General features: G+C 38.8%; 1 protein-coding gene across 4 annotated transcripts in view; it reads right to left on the minus strand.

Annotated features, from left to right (window-relative positions):
* Positions 1 to 399: 399 nt before the first annotated feature.
* Positions 400 to 24,705, minus strand: part of NNT (nicotinamide nucleotide transhydrogenase) — a 94,747-nt gene continuing 70,441 nt past the window's right edge. For all 4 annotated transcript variants that reach the window (XM_015063311.3, XM_015063312.3, XM_015063313.3 and 1 more), the window contains exons 18-22: positions 24,444 to 24,603; positions 23,245 to 23,326; positions 5,047 to 5,165; positions 3,688 to 3,803; positions 400 to 2,002 (exon numbers count right to left, since the gene is read on the minus strand). In XM_015063311.3, coding sequence (XP_014918797.1) covers positions 1,853 to 2,002; positions 3,688 to 3,803; positions 5,047 to 5,165; positions 23,245 to 23,326; positions 24,444 to 24,603 — 627 coding nt within the window. In that variant the 3' untranslated portion in view covers positions 400 to 1,852. The remainder of the gene's footprint in view (positions 2,003 to 3,687; positions 3,804 to 5,046; positions 5,166 to 23,244; positions 23,327 to 24,443; positions 24,604 to 24,705) is intronic.

Below are 24,705 nucleotides of genomic sequence, written 5' to 3' on the forward strand. Positions count from 1 at the left end.
TGGGAGTATTAATTTAAGAAATTTTGTATCCAAAAAATCATTTAAATATCCTAAGCAATAAAGTAAAATAAAACCAACTGAAGCATAGTTTTTAACTCAAGTAATACAACTAGATGACAAAGGATTAGTCAGCAGCAAAGAATGAGGTCCTAAATTCTGAAAATATAGAAAAAGATTTACTACAATAACAAAAATAAATAAATCCAAGTATCATTATTTTTAGTTTAAGCTGAATCCAGGAATTATCTCATTAAAAAAAAAAAACAACCAAGTTGCTGCTTTCCAGATATACCCACAAGTACTTTGGGAAAAGGAAAAGGGCATAAAGATATGATTTATTGTTTTCCTAGTAGAACTTTCATGATGTAATTCAGACTTGAGGTTACTAATGACCTGAGATCCATTAGCAAATTGCACTTATTACTTAAAAATTAAAAAGGAGCCTTTCCTGCTTTAAAACACATGTACACACCCACACAAACACACACAAACAGATCTTAATCTCAAGCACAGCAAAACAGAAGTTGATTATCAAACCAATAGATATTGGGAGTTATAAACTGAGTAAACATGAGCATTACAGTAAAAAATTTCACAACAGTTAATTCTTTTTCTGGTTTAGAGATAGTTTATATGTGCTTATAATTATTTCAAGAAACTTAGTACCAAATTAGTTACAGAGAGAGACAGATATTCCAAGTATTCACTCATTCATTCACCTATATACAGCTTTTGGCACAGTAGCAAAGTCACAAAGAAAATCTACACTTTTACTGCAAAAAGACATGGTCTTTACTGATGTTTAGATAAACAAAGAGGTAGCTAATAAAAAAAAAGGGCCACCATTTTTCTCAAATGTCATCAATTACATAAGACCTCAAAACACATTCTGATTTGGAAAAAAAAATTCTTGCCAACAATTAAGGGAGCGAGTAATTTCATCTATTTCCCAGTGGCAAGTCTTCCCCGGATGGTAGTAACCAGCAAAACTATTCACTTGAGCCTTTTGTCACCAGAGACCATTGCTACATCTCTACGCAAACATGATGAACTCAATTTATTAGTCAAATAGCTGAATTCCATTCAAGTGCACTTAATACAGTAATACACTTTATAAATTGATTGAAATTAAAAACACCTCTGATTGGAAATGGGATTCTTAAGAATACAATACTGATTTCAAATTATATGTTTCACTGGTGTCCTGATGAAACATACAAAGCAAATGATGTCATTGTTTCCAGCATCTCTGAAAGATTACCTAGTCCCTTAAGGTATTAAAATAGAAGTGAGAAAATACATCCCTGAAATCTAGAATTGGTAGTACAGTTTGAAAAGTTGAAGCCAATTTGATATGGTTAATTCAGATCATGGTTAAATGGTAAGAGGATAGCTCAGGAGTTGACACAAGTCTCAAATTAGTAATCTTTGTTGAAAAAACATAAACGAAGGTACCTGTAATGTTTACAAGGTCAGAGTGTTCAGATCCATGTATATAAGTCCTAAGATCCTAAAAACTTAATCTCTTAAAATATTGTTGACCATTGAGGAAGAATAAAAAAATCCAAATGGATTACATCTAAAATGAGGCTGTTCTTTCTCCTTTTATAAAATACTTTTGGAATTCATAACACAAAAAATATGCACAGAAAGACATTCAGAATTTTCAATCTTTTAAAAAAAAATCAAGGGATCTTGAAAAATATCCCTGTTTGCTTTGCATTCTTCAGTCTTCCTTCTCTTCCAAGAGCTTTGCTACAGATGTCTATCAGCTGTATAGAGTGATACTTTATTTGCCTGTTCCCACAACAGAAGAGGTGGCTTTGTCAGACAACAGCTTGGTCTTGAAAATTTACTTCTGGTAGGATTCTCTCACTTTTGCCTGCAGCGCATCACACGTCTTCTTGGCATCGCCTAGAAGCATGGCCGTGTTGGGTTTGTAGAAGATTGGATTGTCCACTGCAGCATAGCCAACACCCAGTGACCTCTTCATAACGATGACCTAAGGAGCAAAGATTAAGGGGCAAAATGAGTGTATTTAACAGACTGGGCTGGGATGTGATAGGTATGCCCACACTGCCCTGCCCGAGCTTTAAATGAAGCACCACCACTACTAACTCCTGAGTACACAGTTTTCTAAAATACACAAGGAGTCGTTTTTTTAATGCAGGCACACGTTGTATTAACTTTAATTTTTTAAATGTGCCCATACTCACATCCAAGAGAGAAAAATCTTGTTAACAATAAATAGTTTATCTATGAAACATAAGATTACAAGTGATTTTCTTCTCAGAGCTTTTCTCTATAAAGACCCTGTAACATCTACTCAGAAAAATAAGCATCTTTCTCTAATGTATTAAAGAGACCAAACTTAGTGCATAAGCTTCTAATGGGAAAATGGCATGATTCCTATTCCACCACTTTAAAGTACATCAGAAGGTTCCAGGCGCGCCTGGGTGGCTCAGTCAGTAAAGTGTCTGAATCTTGATTTCCGCTCAGATCATGATCTCACAGTGGTGGGTTCAAGCACCAGGTTGGGCTCCGTGCTGACAGTACAGAGCCTGCTTGGTGTTCTCTCTCTCTCTGCCCCACCCTGGCTCACTCGCACTCTCTCTTTCTCAAAATAAATAAATAAACATTAAAAAGAAAAAGAAGGTGCCAAGACAAAAGCCCAAAGAGCAATCTAGCCCATCACATGACAGAGGTAATAATATTACAGTCCTACAAAGCAAAATGGAAGAAGCAAACCTGTCTCTAATATTGATGTAGTATAGTCATTGACACCTACATGGATTATGGATGGTGCTATCCTGTTAAATAGCAAGTCAGTTCTTAGGAAAATAAAAAGCCTTTCTGTGGTTGTCTAGGTAGTTTATCCAAAAATGAAAGCAGTCTAAATTTATTCACACTTCACTCAGCCTTAGTATAGTCTTCTTCAAATTCTCCAATTTGATGACGAATGCAGTAATTTTTTATCTACACATGAATAAGTGCATATCACACTCCCATATTTTCAATGAAGAGAAACAAAATTAAAGGGAAATGTACTTACATAATTACATAATTATGACTGTTAAAATGCAGATCTGACCTAAGGGTAGTAAAGACATGTCCCTCGAATGAGGCAGGGGAAAGGTATAAGCCTTTGAGTCTCTATGACCCAGCGGTGAGCCTCCACAGAGGTGATGTGCGCGAGCAGGCCTTGCTTCCTTATGCCACGTTATGGTTTGGATTTCTAAATCACCTTTCTTCTAGACACCCCATAACAACAACAAATTCCCTTTAAAAAAATTAAATGAAAAAACATGCTCATCTTCGTATATGAAGGCAATGATACTGACTCACTGTCCCAGAGGGAAGCCATCTGCTTCACTGGACTCTATCTGGAAGTCAGCCAAACTCATTCCAAAAGCTCACAGCTCTTTTTTCAGCTGTGGCTACAGATTTTGTTAATCCATCCACATAATATCGTTTGGTTCTAATGGTGACCAGGGCATTCACTCGGGCTCTCTATTGGCCACCGAACAGACAGAAGCTGGATATAGAGAGCTAGGCCCTATGCCCACTCAAGCTCCTGCGGCTTTTAAAAGGCATCAGCGCTCCTCGCCGAGTGAACCAGGATGGCTCTGTGCGCATGTCTGAAGAGACATTTGACTATGAGAATGAAACACAAGTCTGAAACTTTACCTGCTTTGATTTCCAGACCTCGAGGACTGGCATGCCTGCAATAATAGAGTTGGGGTCTTCCTGAGCTGCTGAATTAACAGTGTCATTAGCTCCAATTACAAGGACCAAATCGGTGTCTACGTAATAAAGGGAAAAAAAGAGAAAATATAAGTCTCAAATAGGCTACTTTCATTTTTTTTCAGGCAAATTATAGTGATCTGCACTTTATAACAATAGTAACAAAAGCCAACATTTATAGGATGCACACTTGTGCCAGGCACTGTACAAAGAGCTTTATCAGAGAGGGTCGGTAACTTAGCCAATGCCACACAGCTAAAAGCAGTAGGTCCTGCATGTGAACCTGAGCATGCTGACTGGAGCTTACATTATTGTGCTTTCCCTCCCCCCAGATGCATCTACCTAATCTGACTTCGCGATTTTTTTATTATCTCAAAATGATCTTGTTGGTTATATTATTTTTGAGAAGACTGGCATTCCATTTTCAACTTTTAAAATGACCACATATGATGCTATTTGATGTCTCAAAGAAAATGGTCTAAGAGTCTGTACTGTATTAAAGCTGTGCCCATAATTCCTGGAACTGGCAGGTTTCACACAAAATTTTGCAACAGTGAAATCTCAAAGGGGGCATAAAATTAAAATGGTCCAAACTCCCTCTTTAAGGACTATAATATAAATTACCTTAGAACTTTGCCAAAAATGCCATGTGAATGTAGATACACATATAACTTCATTATTTTTCTCTAATAAACAGTATTTTTTAAGTTTACAGTGGATACTTGCCAGGGGGAACTGGTTTAACTTTAACAAACATGATCTTGGGCCAAATGTCATTAACATTCAACATCTACCCAATGACAGCCATAAAGTACAGCACCTTATCTACTGAAATCCTAGTACTTTAAAAGAAAATAGAAAACTACTTTATTGATTATGAATCAGTACAATTAGAAGCCAGGAAAATCTCAGACACTGGCTAGCATTATACATTAAATTAGCAACAGAAGTAATTTTATAAATGAGGAACCTGAGGCTGGGATCTAATGCAAACAAGCGAGAATTGTGACCTAGGTCCCAAAGCCAGATCTCTTCCGAGTCCCTCTGCAATGAGCTCCACTATCTCTCAAGATTTTCACCACCCCTCAAAGGCACAAAAGTACCCATGCTACTCACAAATCTGTTGTGCCTTATTCAGTACCGTCTTTCACTGCTTTCATTCCAACTGCACACCTACTAGGGGTAGGTTACTCTTCATTGGACTAGTGGGTGTTCAGAAATCCCACAATTTACGTCCTAAGACGGGCGTTGCTTTATTCAGACTAAGAATACTTAGACTTCAGCATCGCCTCTACCACTTACCTGGGAAATCATGGTTGATCTCATCCATTTCCAGCACAATATCATATGGCACCCCAGCCTCAGCCAGCAGCACATTAAGCTGACCAGGCATCCGGCCTGCAACTGGGTGAATTCCAAACCTAGACATGAAACAAATGAACAGCTGGCCTTACTTGATGGGCCAAAATGTACAGAGACCCCAACATCACCTCCAAATCTGCACACTTTGTTCTTGGCACCTCTGCTTTTCCTGGTACTATCTGATCTCAACAGGAGGGACTAGAACTAGTCCAGATATAGGATCAATCTACAAATATTGAAGTTGGAGGTTTAATATCTCAGTATACACAAATGATAACTCCTCTCAAAAAATAAGTGTAACCTTAGAACCTGACTCTTCCATATGTTTTAAGTACAAAGAATTTCCAACAACATTAATAAATAAGATCACCTTACATTTAATAAGCATTATGTTCTCTCATGATACTTTCTGATAAATCTTGAATCTTTAAAAACTTATGTAAGTCAGCCTGGAATTAAACACTTGCCATGAAAAATCAACATTATTCCATCAAAAGCTGACTTCACATTCAACTTTAACCTCTATGTTCAAAGCTGGAGAAATAAAATAGTGTCATGGACAGGAGTTAACAGCCTACAATCTTTCAGAAAATGATATGAAGCATTACTCTGCATCCCAGAAGAAATGTGATAGCAACATGCTGGAGTGTTTCAAAGACGGAGTGATACACAAATCAGAGCTCCACACTTTTATTAAGGCAAAAGAAACTGAAGCATCCAGCAATTTCTTTCAACCACAACCATAATGGGATCTTTGGAGTCATTTAATCCAGCCCCTTGCCCACAGTATTGATCTCTGTCTCCTCAGCACTGGGCACAGTGCTTGACACACAGGAAGGGCTCAATAAAAAGTGAGTGAGTGAGTGAGTGAGTGAATGAGTGAATGAATCCAGCGAAGAAATGCATTTGATAGTAGTTCTTGGCAGGGATCTATCCGACTTCAGTTTAAACACTTTCAGTAACCAGAAACTTACTCCTTCCTAAGGTCTATTCCATTACTAGACAATCTCAAAAATTATATAACACAAACACACACACACACACACACACACACACACACACACACACACTCATATTCAACCAAAGGAACCCCTATCTCATTGCTTTCCAAGGTCTGTAGTTTTGCTCTGGAGCCATAATGAGTTTATTCCCTCTTTCATATGTGGATTCCTTTGAGCTATCCTACGATGCTTACTAAGCAAAACATCCTCAATTCTTTCAATTACTCAATGCTGACAGATCCGCTGCTGTCTGAGTCCCATTTCCACAATGCAATATCCAGCTCAAATCTCAGTCCCCCAAAGTGAATACAGTATGCTGGATGCAATCTAGATGCATAAGGCACAGCAAGAAAATCCCATCCTTAGACCTTTCCTTGACAATGATGCCTAAGTCGGCCTTAGCTTTTAGGGCCGCCACAATACACTGCTGGCTCACACAAAAATCATGTCATTTAAGACACAGAAACTGCTGCCAAGTCAGGTGTCCCCACTGTAAATAGAGGTCCTGCTGGGAACAGATTAAAGCAGCACAGGAATTGACCCCTCCCAAAAACACAGACCTGAAAAGGGCTTTAAAATGGCCATTTAATTGCCTAAATAGATGATAAGGGATTTTCCCACATCTTTAAAAGTGATAATGAAGGGGCGCCCTGGTGGCTCAGTCGGTTGAGCGTCCGACTTCGGCTCGGGTCATGATCTCGCGGTTTGTGGGTTCGAGCCCCGCGTCAGGCTCTGTGCTGACAGCTCAGAGCCTGGACCCTGCTTCAGATTCTGTGTCTCCCTCTCTCTCTGCTCCCCACCCCCCAACTCACACTCTGTCTCTCTCTCCTTCAAAAGTAAATAAACATTTAAAAAAAATTTTTAAAGTGATAATGAAGAGTCTGAATTACTGGGGGATCTTGTAGTTGGGGGGGGGGGGGACATCAAGTGACAGGTACTCTCTCTTATCAAATTTATTTTTAATCTTAGTTTGGAGATCACCGAATGCCCCTAAATAATAATTTATGTTTATTAAAAAAACAGAAACCCCAGGCTAAAAGGAAACAAAACAGTTACCCCTATGCAGTTATACAACAGATAATCATTTTATTTCTCCTCTTTTTTAAATATATTTTCCCGATTTTCTATGAGAATGTACACTTTTGTGGGAGAATCAAACCATGTGATTAAGGGGCTTTGGGGAAACCCCGAAGGGCTGGGAGGACAGTGAGATCAGTGACCTTGGCCCAGCCGGGATCTTCCCAGCTTCACAGTCACTGAAAGGAGGAGAATGTACACTTTTTATGGTGGGAAAAATTAACTTCATTTAAAATAACTTAATACTTCATGCTATTATATTGTAACACCATTTACAAATGATTTCTCATATATTATTCCATTCTATCCCTAATCATCTTTAAAATTCTCCATCCAGAATTAGAACACTGGGGCGCCTGAATGGCTCAGTCAGTTGAGTGCCCAACTCTTGATTTTGGCTCAGATCAGGACACCAGGGTCGTGAGATCGACCACCGCATCGGGCTACACGCTGAGTGTGGAACCTGCTGAAGATTCTCTCTCTCTCTCCCCCCACCCCCACTCACCCCCAACTCATGTACTCACTCTCTCTCTCTCTCTCTCTCTAAAATAAAAGAATTAAAATAAAACAAAAAGAATTAGAACATAAGAGCAAGTGATTCAAACCCAGTCCTTGGTTAAATAAGCAGAGCTTCAGAGCTTTACGCATACACCTAACAGAAAGAAGCAAGAATGTAGCAAGGGGGGCTGCTGGTATATATTCTGGCACAACGGCCAATGCTGGCTCTTCCTGATGTGCTATGCAGTTTGTATAACTTTTTTAGTAAATAGTTACAGCTGGGATTCAAACTCAGGTCTTTCTGCCTCAAGAGTCTGAACTTTTAGCTCTATACATTATAGTAGTATAAGGGAGATACACATTTGAGAGGTATTTTGTTTAGTTGACATCTCAGGTTTTACTAGTTATGTTGCTGCTAGGCAGGTTACTTAAGGACTCTCACTGTCTCAGTTTTCCCAGAGTAGTAACCGGCTGTTACTATCAGCCCATATCCTGCCAAGGGCTATATAAAACTGTGTAGAAACGGTTTGAGAAATACTTATTATTCTCTGCTTGGATGGGTAAAAAAAGGAGTTCCAAAAATCCAATTCGCAGTGTTCTTTGAGAATAATTGAGAGCCCAGAAAGTTTCAACAGTGCTACAAGCTATAAAATAGAAAAAAAAAAAAAAATTAAATATCTGCATGAACAAACAGACACAGAAGAAAAATATGTCTCAGAAGAAAAATATGTCTCATCTATTTCAACTACTTCATCACCTTTCCCCTCAGTGGGCTAGCTGTAGTTTTGTTCTAGCGAAAATAAAATTAAGGGCAGTCATTGTTTCACTCCAGTCATTAGTTCACTCTAGACCATGCTCACCACCTCATAGCGTTTTATGTTCTTCCACCACAAATTCTCCTGTCATTTTGGGGACTGTAACAGTTCAACACCTGAGAAAAAATTTTAAATGTTCTCTAAAAACAAGATTGCTTTCTTTTTAGGTTCAAAAAATGTGTCTCTATTTATTGAGAGAGAGAGGGAGAGGGAGAGGGAGAGGGAGGGAGTGCATGGGCAGGGGAGGGGCAGAGAGAGAGGGAGAGAGACTCCCACACAGGCTCCACACTGTCAGCACAGAGCCCAATGGGGAGCACGGAGTCCCACATGACCCCGTGAAGTCACTACCTGAGCCTAATTCAAGAGTCAGACACTGAACTAAGTCACCCAGGTGTCCCAATTGCTTTCTTTTTAAACTAGAAATTGGTATCTTAATGTCATAGTCTATATCAAACCAAAGTTTTCAATCACTCCTGAAAACAAAAGAAATAAGGCAAAATACTGACAATTTAGGCTCCCACTCTTCATGTGGTAATGCAAGCTGTCTTCAGCACTGCAGCTGTTTTCAAATTGCCTCAGAGAAAACACTTCTGCGGGGGTAAGTGGACTCTCTGGTTAAGGTAACTTCTTCAAGATTTTAGTGTTTTTTTATAGTGGCAATAACATATAACATTTGAAAAAAAAATCTCCAGGAACCAAAGTATATGCTCAATAAATCAGACTTATTATTGAGACTTACTAAGACTCAAATATGAACATAAATATCATTTTAGTACTTTAGTAACAATATAGTACTTTAGGGGTGGCTGGTTGGCTCAGTTAATAGAGCATGTAATCTTGATCTCAGGGTCATGAGTTTGAGCTGCATGTTGGGTGTGGAGCCCCCAAGGGGAGGGGAGGGGAGGAAAGGAAGGAAGAGAAAGAAAGAAGAAAAGAAAAGAAAAGAAAAGAAAAGAAAAGAAAAGAAAAGAAAAGAAAAGAAAAGAAAAGAAAAAAGAAAAGAAAAGAAAAGAATATAGCCTTTTCCAGCTTCTGGAGGCTGTTCCCATTCCCTGGCTTATCACTCCATCCCTCTGACTTCTGCTTCCATTATAACATCTCCTTCCCTAACTCTGACCCTCTTCTCTCTCTTATGACAACCCTAGTGATCACATGGGCCCACGTGAATAATCCAAGATAGTCTCCCCATCTTAAAATCCTTGCCTTAAATCTACAAAGTCCCTTTTGCCATGTGAAGTAACATGTTCACAGGTTTGGGGGATTAAAGTGGACATCTTTGGGGGTGACTGGGAGGCTCAGCTCGTTGAGTGTCTGACTTCAGCTCAGGTCATGATTTCACAGTTCGTGAGTTCAAGTCCCACAACTGGCTCTCTGTTGTCATCATGGAGCCTGCTTCAGATCCTCTGTACCCCTCTCTCCCTGCCCCTCACCCACTCATATTCTCTCTCTCTCTCTCAAAAATAAATAAACATTTTTTAAAAAACTTAAAACAATAAAAAAAAGAAAAACAAGTGGACATCTTTAGGGCCTTTATTCAGCCTACCACAAACTTCCTTTCTAGTCCTAAAATTCCAGGAACTAGGGTTTCTATTTTAGCTGAATAAGTCAATATATACAGTATGTAAATTACTTTTGGATTTCAATTCTGTATCCTTCCTTTATTCTAGTAATTTTATTGTTTTTAATAAAACAATAGTAATTAATTTGTTTTTAATACTGCCCTTGCTTATCTTTAAATTAATCCATCTAGCTATCATCTTTATGCTTTAACTGACATGTCTTGGGCCAGATTAGAAATCAAAGACCTCTAAATGTATTTGTTGTTATTGTAATTTTTAATTAGCTACAGACTGCATAAAGACATTATTTCTGTTGAGCTAGTTGTGAAGGGTAAACAATCACAAAGCTAATCAATATGTTATGCTAAGTATCCCAAACGATAGATCATTTTATATCTGTTAGCATAATAATTTATTAGACCAAACCTTAAGACTCTAAGGTTGGAGAAAAACACATGCAAGGCTCTAACAAGAAAATGCCAGTGTTTTGAGAGAAATAACAGAACACGCTAAATTTTTAGAAATATATATGTGCACACTGATAAGTCAATGTGAGTTTATAACAATTCTGGCCCATATAACTGACTAATCTCCAAAGTCAGTATTAAAGTTAATTATACCAGACAATGGTTTGGCCATAACCAGCAATTTCCAGGAACTGATGGACAATGCTCATTAATGTTCCATCATCATACGAAGAATATCCAGAATTTCAAAATGCAAAGCCTACTAGCCTTTTAGTTCTTTCCTCTGAGCCATGAAAATTATCTTTATTGTACACATGCTTAAAGCAGAAGTGCTGTGCTTGTCTACAAGATTCTACAGAAGGAAAATAAATACTACAATGAGATCACAAAGATCTGCCAAGGTGCCTGGGTGGCTCAGTTGGTTAAGCATTTGACTCTTGATTTCAGCTTGGGTCATAATCTTGTGGTTCGTGGGTTCAAGCCTCGTGTTGGGCTCTGCGCTGGCAGTGTGAAGTCTGCTTGGGATTCTCTCTCTCTCCCCTCCTGTGCTCCCTCTCTCTGTCTCTAACTAAATAAACATTAAAAAAAAAAAAAAAAGATATTCCACGTTCCCAGAACTTTTTCTTTATGCATCTCCTCCTTACGATGCACTGCATCATAGTAACTGGTTGACACGACTGTGCCCTCCAAACTGGGCACAACATGAGCACAGGAACCGTGTCTTATCTGTCAGTTCCCACAGCACCTGGCACTCCTTATAGGGATTCCAAGAGAGGGAGGGAAGGAAAGGGTTTTAAGAAACACAGTGTGCCCAGTAAGGTACACGGAGTCATACATTTTTATGTCTCTTTTTAGAGAAAGAATTTAGGGAAGTGGCAAGAAACAGCAGTTAAAAGCTGTAGAGTGCCACTGCCTGGATTCGCAGCATTTGGGCAGTTTGGTCTGTATGCCTCACACCTCCTCTGTGTGCAATGGGATTGATAATAAAACCTCTTCAGAGGAGTATTGTGAGATTTAAGTGAGATAGTTCACATAGAGAGTTTTTTATACAAAGTATTTTAGACCAATGCCAAGCACAATAAGCCTTTAATAAATTAAGCTGCAATTATAAAATTTTATTCCAATATACTTCTGTAATATAAATGCTCTCTGTATTTTTCACACAAATGCACATTTCAATGATCACTTATATAAAGATTAATACATTTTTTTCATTAAAACAAATGTTAGTTTGATGTCAACATGTTTTGGTTGGTTTTCTAATTTTTACCTTGAAATTCTAGTAAATATCAGTATAGTCCAATAAAAGCCAGAAGTTCTTTGTATTCACAACTACATCAAAAGACTAGAGAAATTATGTAGTCAAAATAGACGAAGGCTAGTAATTGTGAATACTGCACTCACTGGGAACTTGGTCATAACTAATGTTCAAATACATACTTATTTGATAAAGTCAAATTTTAAAAGGCTATACATAATCCTTCCACTGATACTATTAGGCAAAAAAGCATTGTTTCCTCAACTGACAGATACAACAAATGTTATTAAGTCAGGATAATCTCTTCAATTATCTTGAAGCAAGAAAAATTTGAACATTTCTTGCTGTTTTCCTCTCTCAAATATGAAAATGATAGCCTTTTGCAAAACATTATAGAATAAAAACTAAGGCCTCGGTCCCTGATTAAAGACAGACCCAGGCACAGTTCAAAACCAGTGAAATGATCTACTCAAATAAATCAACCTGATCTTCAGAGCCTTTTAAACTAACCAAGAAAGAATAAAAACAAGTAAGAGGGTATACAAGGGCTATTTGTAAATATTGCGTGACCTGAATAGAACTTGGTAAAGATGCAATTCAAAAGACACCCTATTTCTTAAACCTTTTTTATAGTACATGATGATATAAAGCCTATTCTTACACTTTTCGCAACTTCACTTTAGATTTTAGACACCACATGTTCTAAAGGGGACACAACAATGTTTACTCCCATGATTGTGGGTCATGGAGACAATATGTCCTGACCAGGGTGCGTTACAGCAGTTGGTTCTTGGACATGTGGGACTAGTAAAGAGTATAAAACATTCACCACATGGATCTTACCACAACCGTTCAAATTAACTACATTTTCCTTCTTGCATTATGAAAATATCCAGATTTAGTTCAGCAATAAAACATGAAGAAGAGTCAAGTATCCCAATTCAACAATAAGACAAAGAAACTACAGAGACAACTGGGCCTCATCCTACAGTATTGAGTGTTTTCCCCATTTTGCAACCTCTTACTATTTATTATAAATATTGCAAAATCTCTTCAGATTTAAAAAAAATCTTTTTACAACCTGCAGCAATTTGGTTATACATTTTGCCAGTCACTGTGCAAAATGTTTTCATACTCAAGATGTTCAAATGGCTAATTTCCTTTCTTTCATTGTGTTTTATTATTTAATATAATTTATTGTCAAATTGGCTAACATACAGTATGTACAGTGTGCTCTTGGTTTTGGCGGTAGATTCCCGTGGTTCATCACTTACATACAACACCCAGTGCTCATCCCAACAAGTGCCCTCCTCAATGCCTAGTACCCATGTTAGCCTCTCCCCCACACCCCATCAACTCTCAATTTGTTCTGTGTATTTAAGAGTCTCTTCTGGTTTGCCTCCCTCCCTCTCTATTTTTTCCCCTTTCTTTCCCCCATGACCTTCTGTTAAGTTTCTCAAGTTACACATGAGTGAAAACATATGATATCTGTCTTTCACTGACTTATTTCACTTAGCATAACACCTCCCAGCTCCATCCAAATAGCATGATTTCACTCTTTCTCATTGGCAAGTAGTATTCCATTGCATATATAAACCACATCTTCTTTAACCATTCATCAGTTGATGGACATTTAGGCTCTTTCCATAATTTGGCTATTGTCGAAAGTGCACTGGGGTACATGTGCCCTTATGCATCAGCACTCCTGTATCTTTTGGATAAATTCCTAGTAGTGCTATTACTGGGTTGTAGGGTAGTTCTATTTTTAATTTTTTGAGGAACCTCCACACTGGCTTCCAGAGCAGCTGTACCAGTCTGCATTTCCACCAACAGTGCAGAGGGGTTCCCATTTCTCCACATCCTCGCCAGCATCTGTAGTTTCCTGATTTGTTCATTTTGGCCACTCTGACTGGCGTGAGGTGATATCTGAGTGTGGTTTTGATTTGTATTTCCCTGATGATGAGTGATGTTGAACATCTTTTCATGTGTCTGTTTGCCATCCAGACGTCTTCTCTGGAAAAGTGTCTATTCGTGTCTTCTGCCCAAATCTTCACTGGATTATTTGTTTTTCGGGTTTGAGTTTGGTACGTTCTTTATAGATTTTGGATACTAACCCTTTATCTGATATGTCATTTGCAAATACTTTTCCCATTCCGTCGGCTGCCTTTTAGTTTTGTTGATTGTTTCCTGTGCAGTGCAGAAACTTTTTATCTTGATGAGGTCCCAATAGTTCATTTTTGCTTTTAATTCCCTTGCCTTTGGAGATGTGTCAAGCAAAAAATTGCTGTAACTGGAGTCAAAGAGGTTGTTGCCTGTTTCTCCTCTAGGGTTTTGATGGCTTCCTGTCTCACATTTAGGTTTTTCATCCATTTTGAGTTTGTTTTTGTGTGGTGTAAGAAAGTGTCCTAGTTTCAGTCTTTTACATGTTGCTGTCCAGTTCTCCCAGCACCATTTGCTAAAGAGACTGTCTTTTTTTCCATTGGATACTCTTTCCTGCGTTGTCAAAGATTAGTTGGCCACACATTTGTCGGTCCAATTCTGGGTTCTCTATTCTATTCCATTTGTCTATGTGTCTGTTTTTGTGCCAATACTATACTGTCTTGATGATTACAGCTTTGTAGTTCTTTTACTGTGTTTTATATTTTTAAATTACATAGACTGCATTTGGGAATTCTGCCTTCCCAATACCATCATCCCACAATTTTCCTAAATATGTTATTCTAAGCTCCTAGGAAGTTCACAAATTAATGAGAAAAAAGACATAACATGGGGAAATTTTTTTAAAGTTTCATTTGTTGAAAGCCTATTTCTTCTTTTTTAACCATAAATATTTATAAATCAATAAAACCTTTCGAGTTAAAATAGAGGGCTGGGGAGCAGGCTGTGGATGGCTGTCGCCTGCTAGTCAGCACTGGGGCCAGGCTGTGGGACAAGCTGTGGGCCTCACCCCTCTGTCCTGAGGCCACTTCTCCCTCTTGGGGTTGCAGGTGAGACGGAGTCACAATTTCCACACTCAGAACCAATTGTTGGGAGTCAGTTCACCATTTTTTTTCCTCATTCCCCTACCTTGGGATTTCTCAGATATTTGTCATTTATCATCCAAAGATCTCCAGTAAAAGAATTTTTTCAAGGGCGCTAATGACGATGATATTTCTCAGAGAGAACGCCATTCAACTCCCTGAACAAGAATGTCTTGGTCTGTTTAGGCTGCTATAACAAAATACTTTAAACCGGGTGGCTGAGTTCTGGAGGCTGAGAAATGTGGGATCAAGGCGCTGAGAGATTTCTGCAGCGGTCTGGAACTGAACCTGTAATAATCTCTGAGCAAGGGAAGCCTTAAGGCAGTGGGATAAAATCTTCAAAGACTGGAGAGAAAAGAACTGTCACCATGGAATTTTAAGGTATACAAAATGAAAGAAAATCTACCATTAACCTCTCACTAAAGAACCTTTAAAAGATATGTTTCAGGGTGCCTGAGTGGTTCAGCCAGTTAAGCTTCCGACTCTTGATTTTGGCTCAGGTCATGATCTCACAGTTGAGATCAAGCTGCATGTTGGGCTCTGTGCTGACAGCATGGAGCCTGCTTGGGCCCCTTCCCCACACTTGCTCTCTCTCTCTCAAAATGGATAAAAAAAAAAACTTAAAAAAATTTAAAGATATGTTTCATATGGTCTCTCTGACTTATTTCACTTAGCATAATACTCTCTAGATCCATCCATGTTGTTGCAAATGGCAAGATTTCATTCTTTTTGATAGCTGAATAGTATTCCGTTGTGTAAACATACCACATCTCCTTTACCTATTCATCAGTCGATGGCCATTTGGACTGTTTCCGTAAGTTGGCTATTGTAGATAATGCTAAAATGAGCACTGGGGTGCATATAAACCTCTGAGTTAGTATTTTTGTGTTCTTTGGGTAAATGCCTAGTGGTGCAATTGCTGGACCATAGGGTAGTTCTACTTTTGACTTTTTGAGGAGACTCCCCTGTTTTCCAGAGTGGCTGCACTAGTGTTCATTCCCACCAACAGTATAAGGGGGATCTCCCCTTCTCCACATCCTCACCAACACCTGTTGTTTGTATTGTTGATTTTAGCCAAGCTGACAGGTGCGAGGTGGTATCTCATCATAATTTTGATTTGTATTTCCCTGATGATGAGTGATGTTGAGCATGCTTTCATGCATCTGTTGGCCATCCGTATATCTTTGGAAAAATGTCTATTCATGTCTTCTGCCCATTCCTTAACCGGATCATTTCATTTTTTGGGTGGTGAGCTTTATGATTTCTTTATATATTTTGGATACTAACCAAAACGGTCTCTTAACTATAGGAAATTGATGGTTACCATAGGGGAGGCGGGTGGGGGGATGGGTTAAATAGGTGATGGGGCTTAAGGAGTATCTTGTGATAAGCACCGGGTGTTGTATGGAATTGTACACCTGAAACTAATACAATACTGTGTTAACTGGAATTCAAATAACAACTTAAAAAAGAAATTTAAAAAAAAGCGTTAAAATAGACCTTACAGATTCTCTAATCCAACTACTTCCTCAGGCAGGCCTCCTTTACCTAGAATTACATCGAATACGTGTGCACTGTACTGTGTCACAGAGCAGGCTGGGAAGTGCACTGCAGGTGCAACACACAATTCCTGGTGGCAACATACACCTTAAGGACTTTTGTATTCTATGTTTGCACATGGCAGTGCTCCATTCTGGGGAGGGTCCATGAAGGTAACAGAAGGATCTGTTACTACATTCAATTACTTTCATAATGTAATTGTGCATTTCACCTGTGAAAAATATGCTGGGATCTGAAAGGGCAGGTTTCTTTGGTTCATCACATTCTGATCAGAACTTCTGACTGACAGCTACAAGTCACTGACGAGAAGCACAAGGAAAAGTGGCATTTTTTGTTTGTCTGTTTGTTTGTTTTAAAAAGTAACTGCACTAAATGCAGTGGAGAATAAAACCTTCTAAAACATGAAGCGGGGTAAACGTAACACACACCGTCCTTACTGGTGAAAAGGCTAGGACCAGCTGGGCAAGGTTAGCTTATCCATCTGAGTAGAAGCAGAGTAATGAAGTGGGACAAAATCTTCCTTGCCACCCTCAAAAACGGACTGATGGGAAAAGCTGTGGAATCAACTTTCTGGCAAGGCTTCTTAGGCCAAAGGATAGACACCCGCCTCTCGAAAATTGTGAAAGCCCTTTGAAGCAGTGCTTCAGACAAACTCACTTGTACAATTCTGAATGAAAAAAAAAATGTTCATTTAATTTCCTAGAACTTTCCAATAGCCAGAACTAGAGAACATTATGTACCTTTCATTCTTTTTTTGAAGGCAAATAAGGCTGAACTGCTACTCGGGTCTGAAATCTGGTGTTCATCTATGGCCTTCCCTTCTGGAGGAAAAAAAATTATGAATGTTAAAGAGCTTACAAAAATGTCTCAGGGGCACAATTTTTCCAAGACAGAATAACAGAACCTGTCCTATGACTGTGAATGAGAAAATGTTTAACAGAAGGCTATGGTCACGTTTTCCATTTGTGCAAGTGCCCGGTGATGCTGAGGTCCAGCCAAAGAATGAGAAGTCATCTAAAGAGGATCAGGTCAGGGGCGCCTGGATGGCTCAGTCGGTTAAGCGCCTGACTTCGGCTCAGGTCATGATCTCGTGGTTGATGGGTTCCAGCCCCGCATCAGGTTCTATGCTGACAGCTCAGAGCCTGGAGCCTGCTTCTCCAGGGAGGGATTCTGTGTCTCCCTCTCTTTCTTCTCTTTCCCCGCTTGTACTCAGTCTCTCTCTCTCTCTCTCTCTCTCAAAAAAATTAACATTAAAAAAAAATTTTTTTTTAAAAGAGGATCAGGTCAGACGACAATGCAAACATCAATGCAGTATTCTGCAGAACTGCGTCACACTACCCTTTCCACTCTAAGGATGTTTTTATAGATTGTGCCCAAATCTGGCTTTTCCATCACTAAACCAAATCCAGCAACCAAGCCCAGAATAGAAACTGTATGACTACTGACACGCTTTCTATTTCAAAATAACCAACAAGACTATGAAGAGTGATATCAGAGGAAAAAAACCAAAATTCTATTTTTCACTGATGTTCTAAAATATTATATTCCAGCATATTACAGAGACTTGGTAAGAATTATACATAATTTTATCTTCCTGTCTGAATAACTGTAATGATGTTGCAGAACGGCTGTTGGAAGGCAATAGCCAGTGAGCACCATAAAATGGAAATTGTCAGCAAGATAGTGAAGAACTGGAACATGAAATGAGAAAAGGGCTTTTATTTATTTATACTCCGCCATGTTTACATGAACCTCATTGAAGAACATCGGCTCAAAGAGTTTATTATGACTAATACTAGAACAAGAAGCCAAAAACCACCCTGATGGTCAGAGGCACCAGTTTCATGAGTAGTAAAAGTTTCTCCCTCAGACCACCAGAATGCCCGTGACAAACGTGTCCAAGAAATGAGTCCTACAAGGGTATGGCAGAGCCTTTACAAAATACCCAAATCACAGGCTTTCTTTCCACCACACCAATATGCTGTGAACGATACAAACAGAAGGCCAAAGGTGGTCTGGCCAACAGTCAACCCGCGAGGAACAGGGTCGCTTTTTAGGAGCACAACTGACACCTCTGATCTGAGAAGTTACTGGCAATTCTATACAATAGGCTGAACACAGACGTGAGTGAATGTACATACTTTCTTGGGTTTTCCTCCCTTCTACCAAAAGTTTCATTCATATGACTAATTACACAAATAACTCCCATCACACCCACCTTCCTGGCCACTATGTTTTTCAAAAAGGCAGGCTCGGAGCAAAGTGCAAAGAAATAACACCATATTCTTTCAGAAAACTTGAAGCACTGGCTAATTCATCACCCAGTAGTACCAGCTGTAACTCCGAAATTCTGATACAATTTTCTATGCTACAGCTGTTTGTCATCATTTCAGCTGCATCTGAGCTGAAGACACAATGGGGCTGTAAGTGTCTCCAAGTCAGAATCTTCAAGCCTATGATATAACCTCCCCGTGAATGTACATTTCACTGTGAATACGCAGAATTTTCATCCGTGTACTCAAGGACCTATTCTCAGGACCTAGAACGGTGCCTGGCACCAAACACTATATAACTATCTGTTCAGTGAATGGTCATTAACATGAATAGTCATGTCTAAAAAGAATGTATTGCAAGTTGTCGCTGAAATGCTAAATAAAATGTCTTCTTTCGTTACTCAAATTTCGGAATATTTTATCAGGCCTAATTAATATCTATTCTCTTCAGAAGCATGTGCCTTTATTACCTTATAAATCTGAATGTCCTATCTCTTCCTGCATCCCAATACATAACAAATCCAAGAAGGCTGAACTCTGTTTACTTGAATTATATGTAATCCATGAAAAACAAGAAAATCCAGTTAGACTGACAAAATATTTCATCTTCAACTATCTTCAAAGAACGGATTCCTTAGCAAAAAATAACATATATTTAAACCAATAGCCATGCCACACGAGACTGTAAAGCACTATTAAACCGCAAATACCAATGGCAGCTAGATGTGTTTAGACAGAGAATGAAAAAGATTAAATATTTTTAAAAACCTGCAAAAAATTCATGTTCTGAGTAGCACAAGAGGTTTCAAACGTCCCCTGGTTAATTACCTACTCCTCTCCTCTGCATTCTGATCCTCCTTCCACTCTACTTTTCCTAGCATACTATCACATTAAATGGAATTCATTCATGGATTCATTTGTGTACAGATTTGTTTTCCTCATAACTATAAACATTTGAGAGTGGGAATTGCGCTTATGCACCCTTGAATCCCAATCCCTAGTATAAATTTCTACCAACAAATTATTAACAGAAAGATGTAGTTGAACATTAATAGGAAAGCAATACATAATATCAGTCCGTAAATCAGAGAAACTGAAAGGTGGTTTCACAAATTCAAAAGACTTCTGTGGTGAGCCAAGCAATAAGGCTTTCTGAAAAGAAAATCCAGCAGTGATTAATTGCAAACAGAAAAAAATTACACCTCTTTCTAAGAATTACTCACTGGGAACACTATCTCTGCTTTATAATGAAAAGCCCATCGGGGGCGCCTGGGTGGCGCAGTCGGTTAAGCGTCCGACTTCAGCCAGGTCACGATCTCGGACTTCAGCCAGGTCACGATCTCGCGGTCCGTGAGTTCGAGCCCCGCATCAGGCTCCAGGCTGATGGCTCGGAGCCTGGAGCCTGTTTCCGATTCTGTGTCTCCCTCTCTCTCTGCCCCTCCCCCATTCATGCTCTGTCTCTCTCTGTCCCAAAAATAAATAAAAAACGTTGAAAAAAAATTTTTTTTAAAAAGAAAAAAAAAAAAGAAAAGCCCATCGTATTGATCCAAAGATTGGGAAATAAAGAGAAAAAAAAAAGTCTACATTTTTGTAGCATAAGATTTTGGTAATAAAATGCTTTTAGAGATCAAGCAGAGGTTAGGGAAGCTATAGAGGCATTCTGGCCAACTGGGAAGCAACAATGTACTGGCCACTCCACTAGAGAAAGTCTAAGTCAGTGAACATTCATGTCGTTCGGAAAGGAGCTCTTGTCATGAAATGTCATGTGCTGCATTATGCAATCTCAGCTCCCGGTGAGTATGTTATGACTGTAGCCAAAGGAAAGGAAAACAGGAGTGTCTCTAAATCAATCATGGGCCATGAAGCCAGACAGACTGTATGACAGATGCAATTTTTCTTGGCACCACTTGGGCATAACTAATTGATGACAATCGTATGTCCTCACTGGCACATTTCCATGGGGTATGTGTGCGGATATGTCACCACATCTGGATGCTAGGCATGCTGGGGTCCTGAGGCACAAAGATCTACTGACACCAGAGGCCCAGCAGCTGTGCTCAATGAACACCGTGGGAGCTCCACAGAGTGATGAAAGGATGAAATTACTGCTAACTGTAAATACAGATTTATTTCATTAAAATACGAGGTAATGCTGCAGCCATCTCATGCAAACAGACATTTGTCTCCTAAAAAAAAAAAGAAGAAGAAGAAGAAGAAGAAAGCCAGCATCTACAGATAGACATATTCCTAACTTCATCAAGAAAATCTGCATTTCTCCCAGGAAAAGATGATAATACACGAGACAAAATCAACAATTTCTATGACTCCCTTTCAGTTAAAAAAAAAAAAAACCCACTCAGAAACTAGAAAGGAAAAATAGGATAATCTACTGTCACTGTGTTAGCAAGAACACTTTGCTTCCATTTAACTCAAACATGAGATTTGCATATGAAACCCATGGTGAAAATTCAACAGATCACAGTAAAAAACTGAACTCTCTCAGTAAAACGTTCTCAGTAAAATGACGGAACTCTCTCTCACATAAAGTCTGATATTCTGTTCACAAAATTACTTCAATAAAACACAAATTATAACTGAGAAACTATTCATATATGTTTAATTAAATATCTCCCATAAATCTTAAGTAATTATTTTTCCCATGCAGTGTAACAGTAATCAACCTAAAACAACAATTTTTGTTATGTCCTCATGGATCAAAATCACATTTTAATTAGGTCAGAAACCGAAATTTCATTTGTCTCATCCCTTTTATTATCATTTTTTCCATCCCTCTTAGTCCTCTCCCCTCACATCCTGCTTCTGTCAAACTACCCTATAGTCACGATGCTCCCCAACTTTGCATCCACCTCACCCTGGACTGATTTTCCAAGCTGTCTGGTTAATATAGGCTGGTCCGTGGGTAATAAGGGAGGTATGTCAGATTAATCATCCCTTCCCAAAGGAGAACTAAGACAGGAAAGCTATCTTTCTCTACTTCATTAGGATTGCCACTCACGTCCTAAACATTTGTGGTGATAGAAGGCATTACTAATACGTTAGACTTCTCACATGTGGACTGAATAAAAGAGAAACAATTTCTTTTTAGGAAAATCATAAAAGATTCTTTAACACATCCATTGTGTAGGTCTGCAAATGCCTTAAGTGGCAAACGTATGACTGAAAGGGCGGCCCTGTACAATACCGGATAAGAAGATGGGAATCAGTGACCAAAATGAGACTTCATATGTGAAAATCAAAAAACAAAGCCAGTGATTTTTCTCATCTTCGATTTTCAATTCCTCGAAGATTATACTAAACATAGTAACATCTACATCACAGAAAAGCTGGTCCTACCACAAAATAGTATTTTGACTCTCCGTATTTGAAAAACACAGATTAACTATGGATTGCAGGAAGGCAGAGAGTGGGGAGGGAGTGAAAGAAGGAAGGAAGGAAGGAAGGAAGGAAGGAAGGAAGGAAGGAAAAAAAATGTAGCTGATGCTAAAATGTTAGATCCCCTTCTATCATCGGCTAAGTCTCTTCACCACTATTAATAGCTGGGACATTCAGGATTCAATCTTGTGTAGACACTCTGACTACCTCTGATTAGTTCTAGGCACGTGGTTAGGCTTATTCTTATCATCTTCCCCAGAAAAAGTATAAGATAGACATCTAAAAGGGATTTTCATGAACAGACATTAACAGTTTTGTCAACATACAGTAACTTTCAGGTGAACAAACTAACTTTATTTGATAATAGAGTTGGCTTGTCTCTCTGACTTATGATACTATGTCAATGAAACTGCTAGAGAACAGCTTCTCTACTCAAGAGGAAACAGGTATCCCTCCCCCCTGGGAGGACAGTCCTCCAGATAGTCTCTTCACTCTAAAATAGGGATCCAAAGGTGCATAAGCCAGATACAAAGTACTGCAAGGGTTTGTCACCCACTGGCCCCACCTTTACATCCTTCAAACCCTTTATCCAAGGTCATGGGAATAATCTAGAATTGCAGAGTCCTCAACTTCCTCATTGTGTTCAAGATCCTCTCAAGGGCAGAGTCTAGTGCCCAAATGCCAAGTAACAGGGACAGCTACTGCCCTAATCCATATTTCAAAAAACGTATGGCTTTAGGAAAAAAACAATTTCAATAGTCTTTGCCATGAGAACAGGAGAGCGAACGCAGTCAAACATTAATCAGCCCACGGGATCACCACTGGGTCCCACTCACTCTACAAAGACCTCTCGTTTGAGATGTTTTTCTTCAGTCAGTGGGAACAAGAGAAACCAAAAGGTACAACCTGATGTGGTTCTAATGCTTTGTGTGACCTCCTTCCCCAAATCCAACCAGAAACAGGACTTCTGTTTTATCCCTTTAACAAAAATCCCGGAATTTGGTATAATAAAGTTTCCCTTTCCAAAATGGAGCTGTATTTAGGTTCAGTGCAACTAGGTAGCAAGACTAAGGCTAGAATAGGGTTTTGACAACTTAGTTTCTTTACCTGGGATTACATACGTAAAACTCCACTGTAAGAAAGTCATCTAAACGTGAGTCCTCTATTTTCCTTTCCTCTCACACACGTGCTGCAAACCAGGCACTATAAGCACTGACCTGACTTTCTTGCCCTGTTCAGCGAGCATCTTCACCAAGTCTGCGATGGGGTACTGCGCTTTGGCTGCACAGAGACCATAGCCTGCAAAGAACATGAAGGACACAGAAGAATGTGACTTTTATTTTGAAATCTTATAAACTACAATTTCTCCCTTGATCAAAACATATTTAAAAAAAATTTTTTAATGTTTATTCATCTTTGAGAGAGAGAGACAGACTGTGAGTGGGGAGCACAGAGAGAGGGAGACAGAGAATCTGAAGCAGGCTCCAGGCTCTGAGCTGTCAGCACAGAGTCCGACGCAGGGCTCGAACTCTCAGACCTCAAGATCATGACCTGAGCCAAAGTCAGACGCTTAACTGACTGAGCCACCCAGGCGCCCCTTCAAAACATATTTTTAGGCCAAAAAGAAGGGGCAATCTGTTAACAGGACTAGAAATGAAAGCAAACTTCTAGACTTGTCAAATCAATAGATTTCCTTTTTAGAAAACTCTTACGATAGCATGATAGAGTTAAAATCCTAATCTGAAGCCAATATATTACCTGTAATACCACAGAATTCTGGGGTAGGATTAAAGAAAAACTAAGCTAAACCTGAGAAAAATTAGGGATTGGGTCTAGGAGATTAAATGACTTGGTCAATGTCATGTCAATTGTTGGAGGTAAAATTAAGAACAAAAATGAGGTGTTGTGACTCCCAGATCAGGTCCTTTCTATTAGGTCATGTTACCTCACCTTATTGGAAATCACATGATTCTCAATGATTTTTTTAAATATTTACTGTTGATAAGAAAGAGATTAACATTTACTAGCATTTATTGAGTCTAATGAGTGAGATAGATACTTTCATACACTATTTCTAATTTAATACTCACAGTAATCCCAAAAATGATCATTGAGGAAAAAAATAACCAAGACTCAAAGATGACTAAAACATTTGTACAGAATCAGAGAAAGACATGGAGAGAACCCTCTACATCAGTTTGTAAAATCTCTATATGATTCCCAAAATATTAACCTTAGCCAACGATTCTCACCATTTTTTACTTGGTAATCAGAGGGTTGTTTCTATGTTTCCATTACATTTTCAAAAAATAAGTAAGTTCCAATTCAATTTTTTTCCTGTTGTAAGAAACTGTATTAATACAATAAATTCCAGCAGCTCTTATAGATTGTTTACTTTTCGCTTTTGGTTTTTTACCTGGAGTAATAATAATGCTATTAGCTTCACGAATCATGTCAATTGCATTGTCAAGGTTGATTTCTGTATGTGTGCCAGAAATTTCCATGGGTTTTCCACCAGCTGTTGAAGTGGTACCATAGCCTCCAAGAATCACATTAGCCAGGGAGCGATTCATTGCCTGGAGAACAAAATAAGCAGCTGTGAGAGTTTAATCTACATGACTTTTTGAAAGTTTTAATCTATGTAACTTACTGTATCCAATGTATACAATATTCACAAT

Source organism: Acinonyx jubatus, chromosome A1 (assembly GCF_027475565.1).
Source record: "Acinonyx jubatus isolate Ajub_Pintada_27869175 chromosome A1, VMU_Ajub_asm_v1.0, whole genome shotgun sequence".
NCBI classification, from domain to species: domain Eukaryota; kingdom Metazoa; phylum Chordata; class Mammalia; order Carnivora; family Felidae; genus Acinonyx; species Acinonyx jubatus.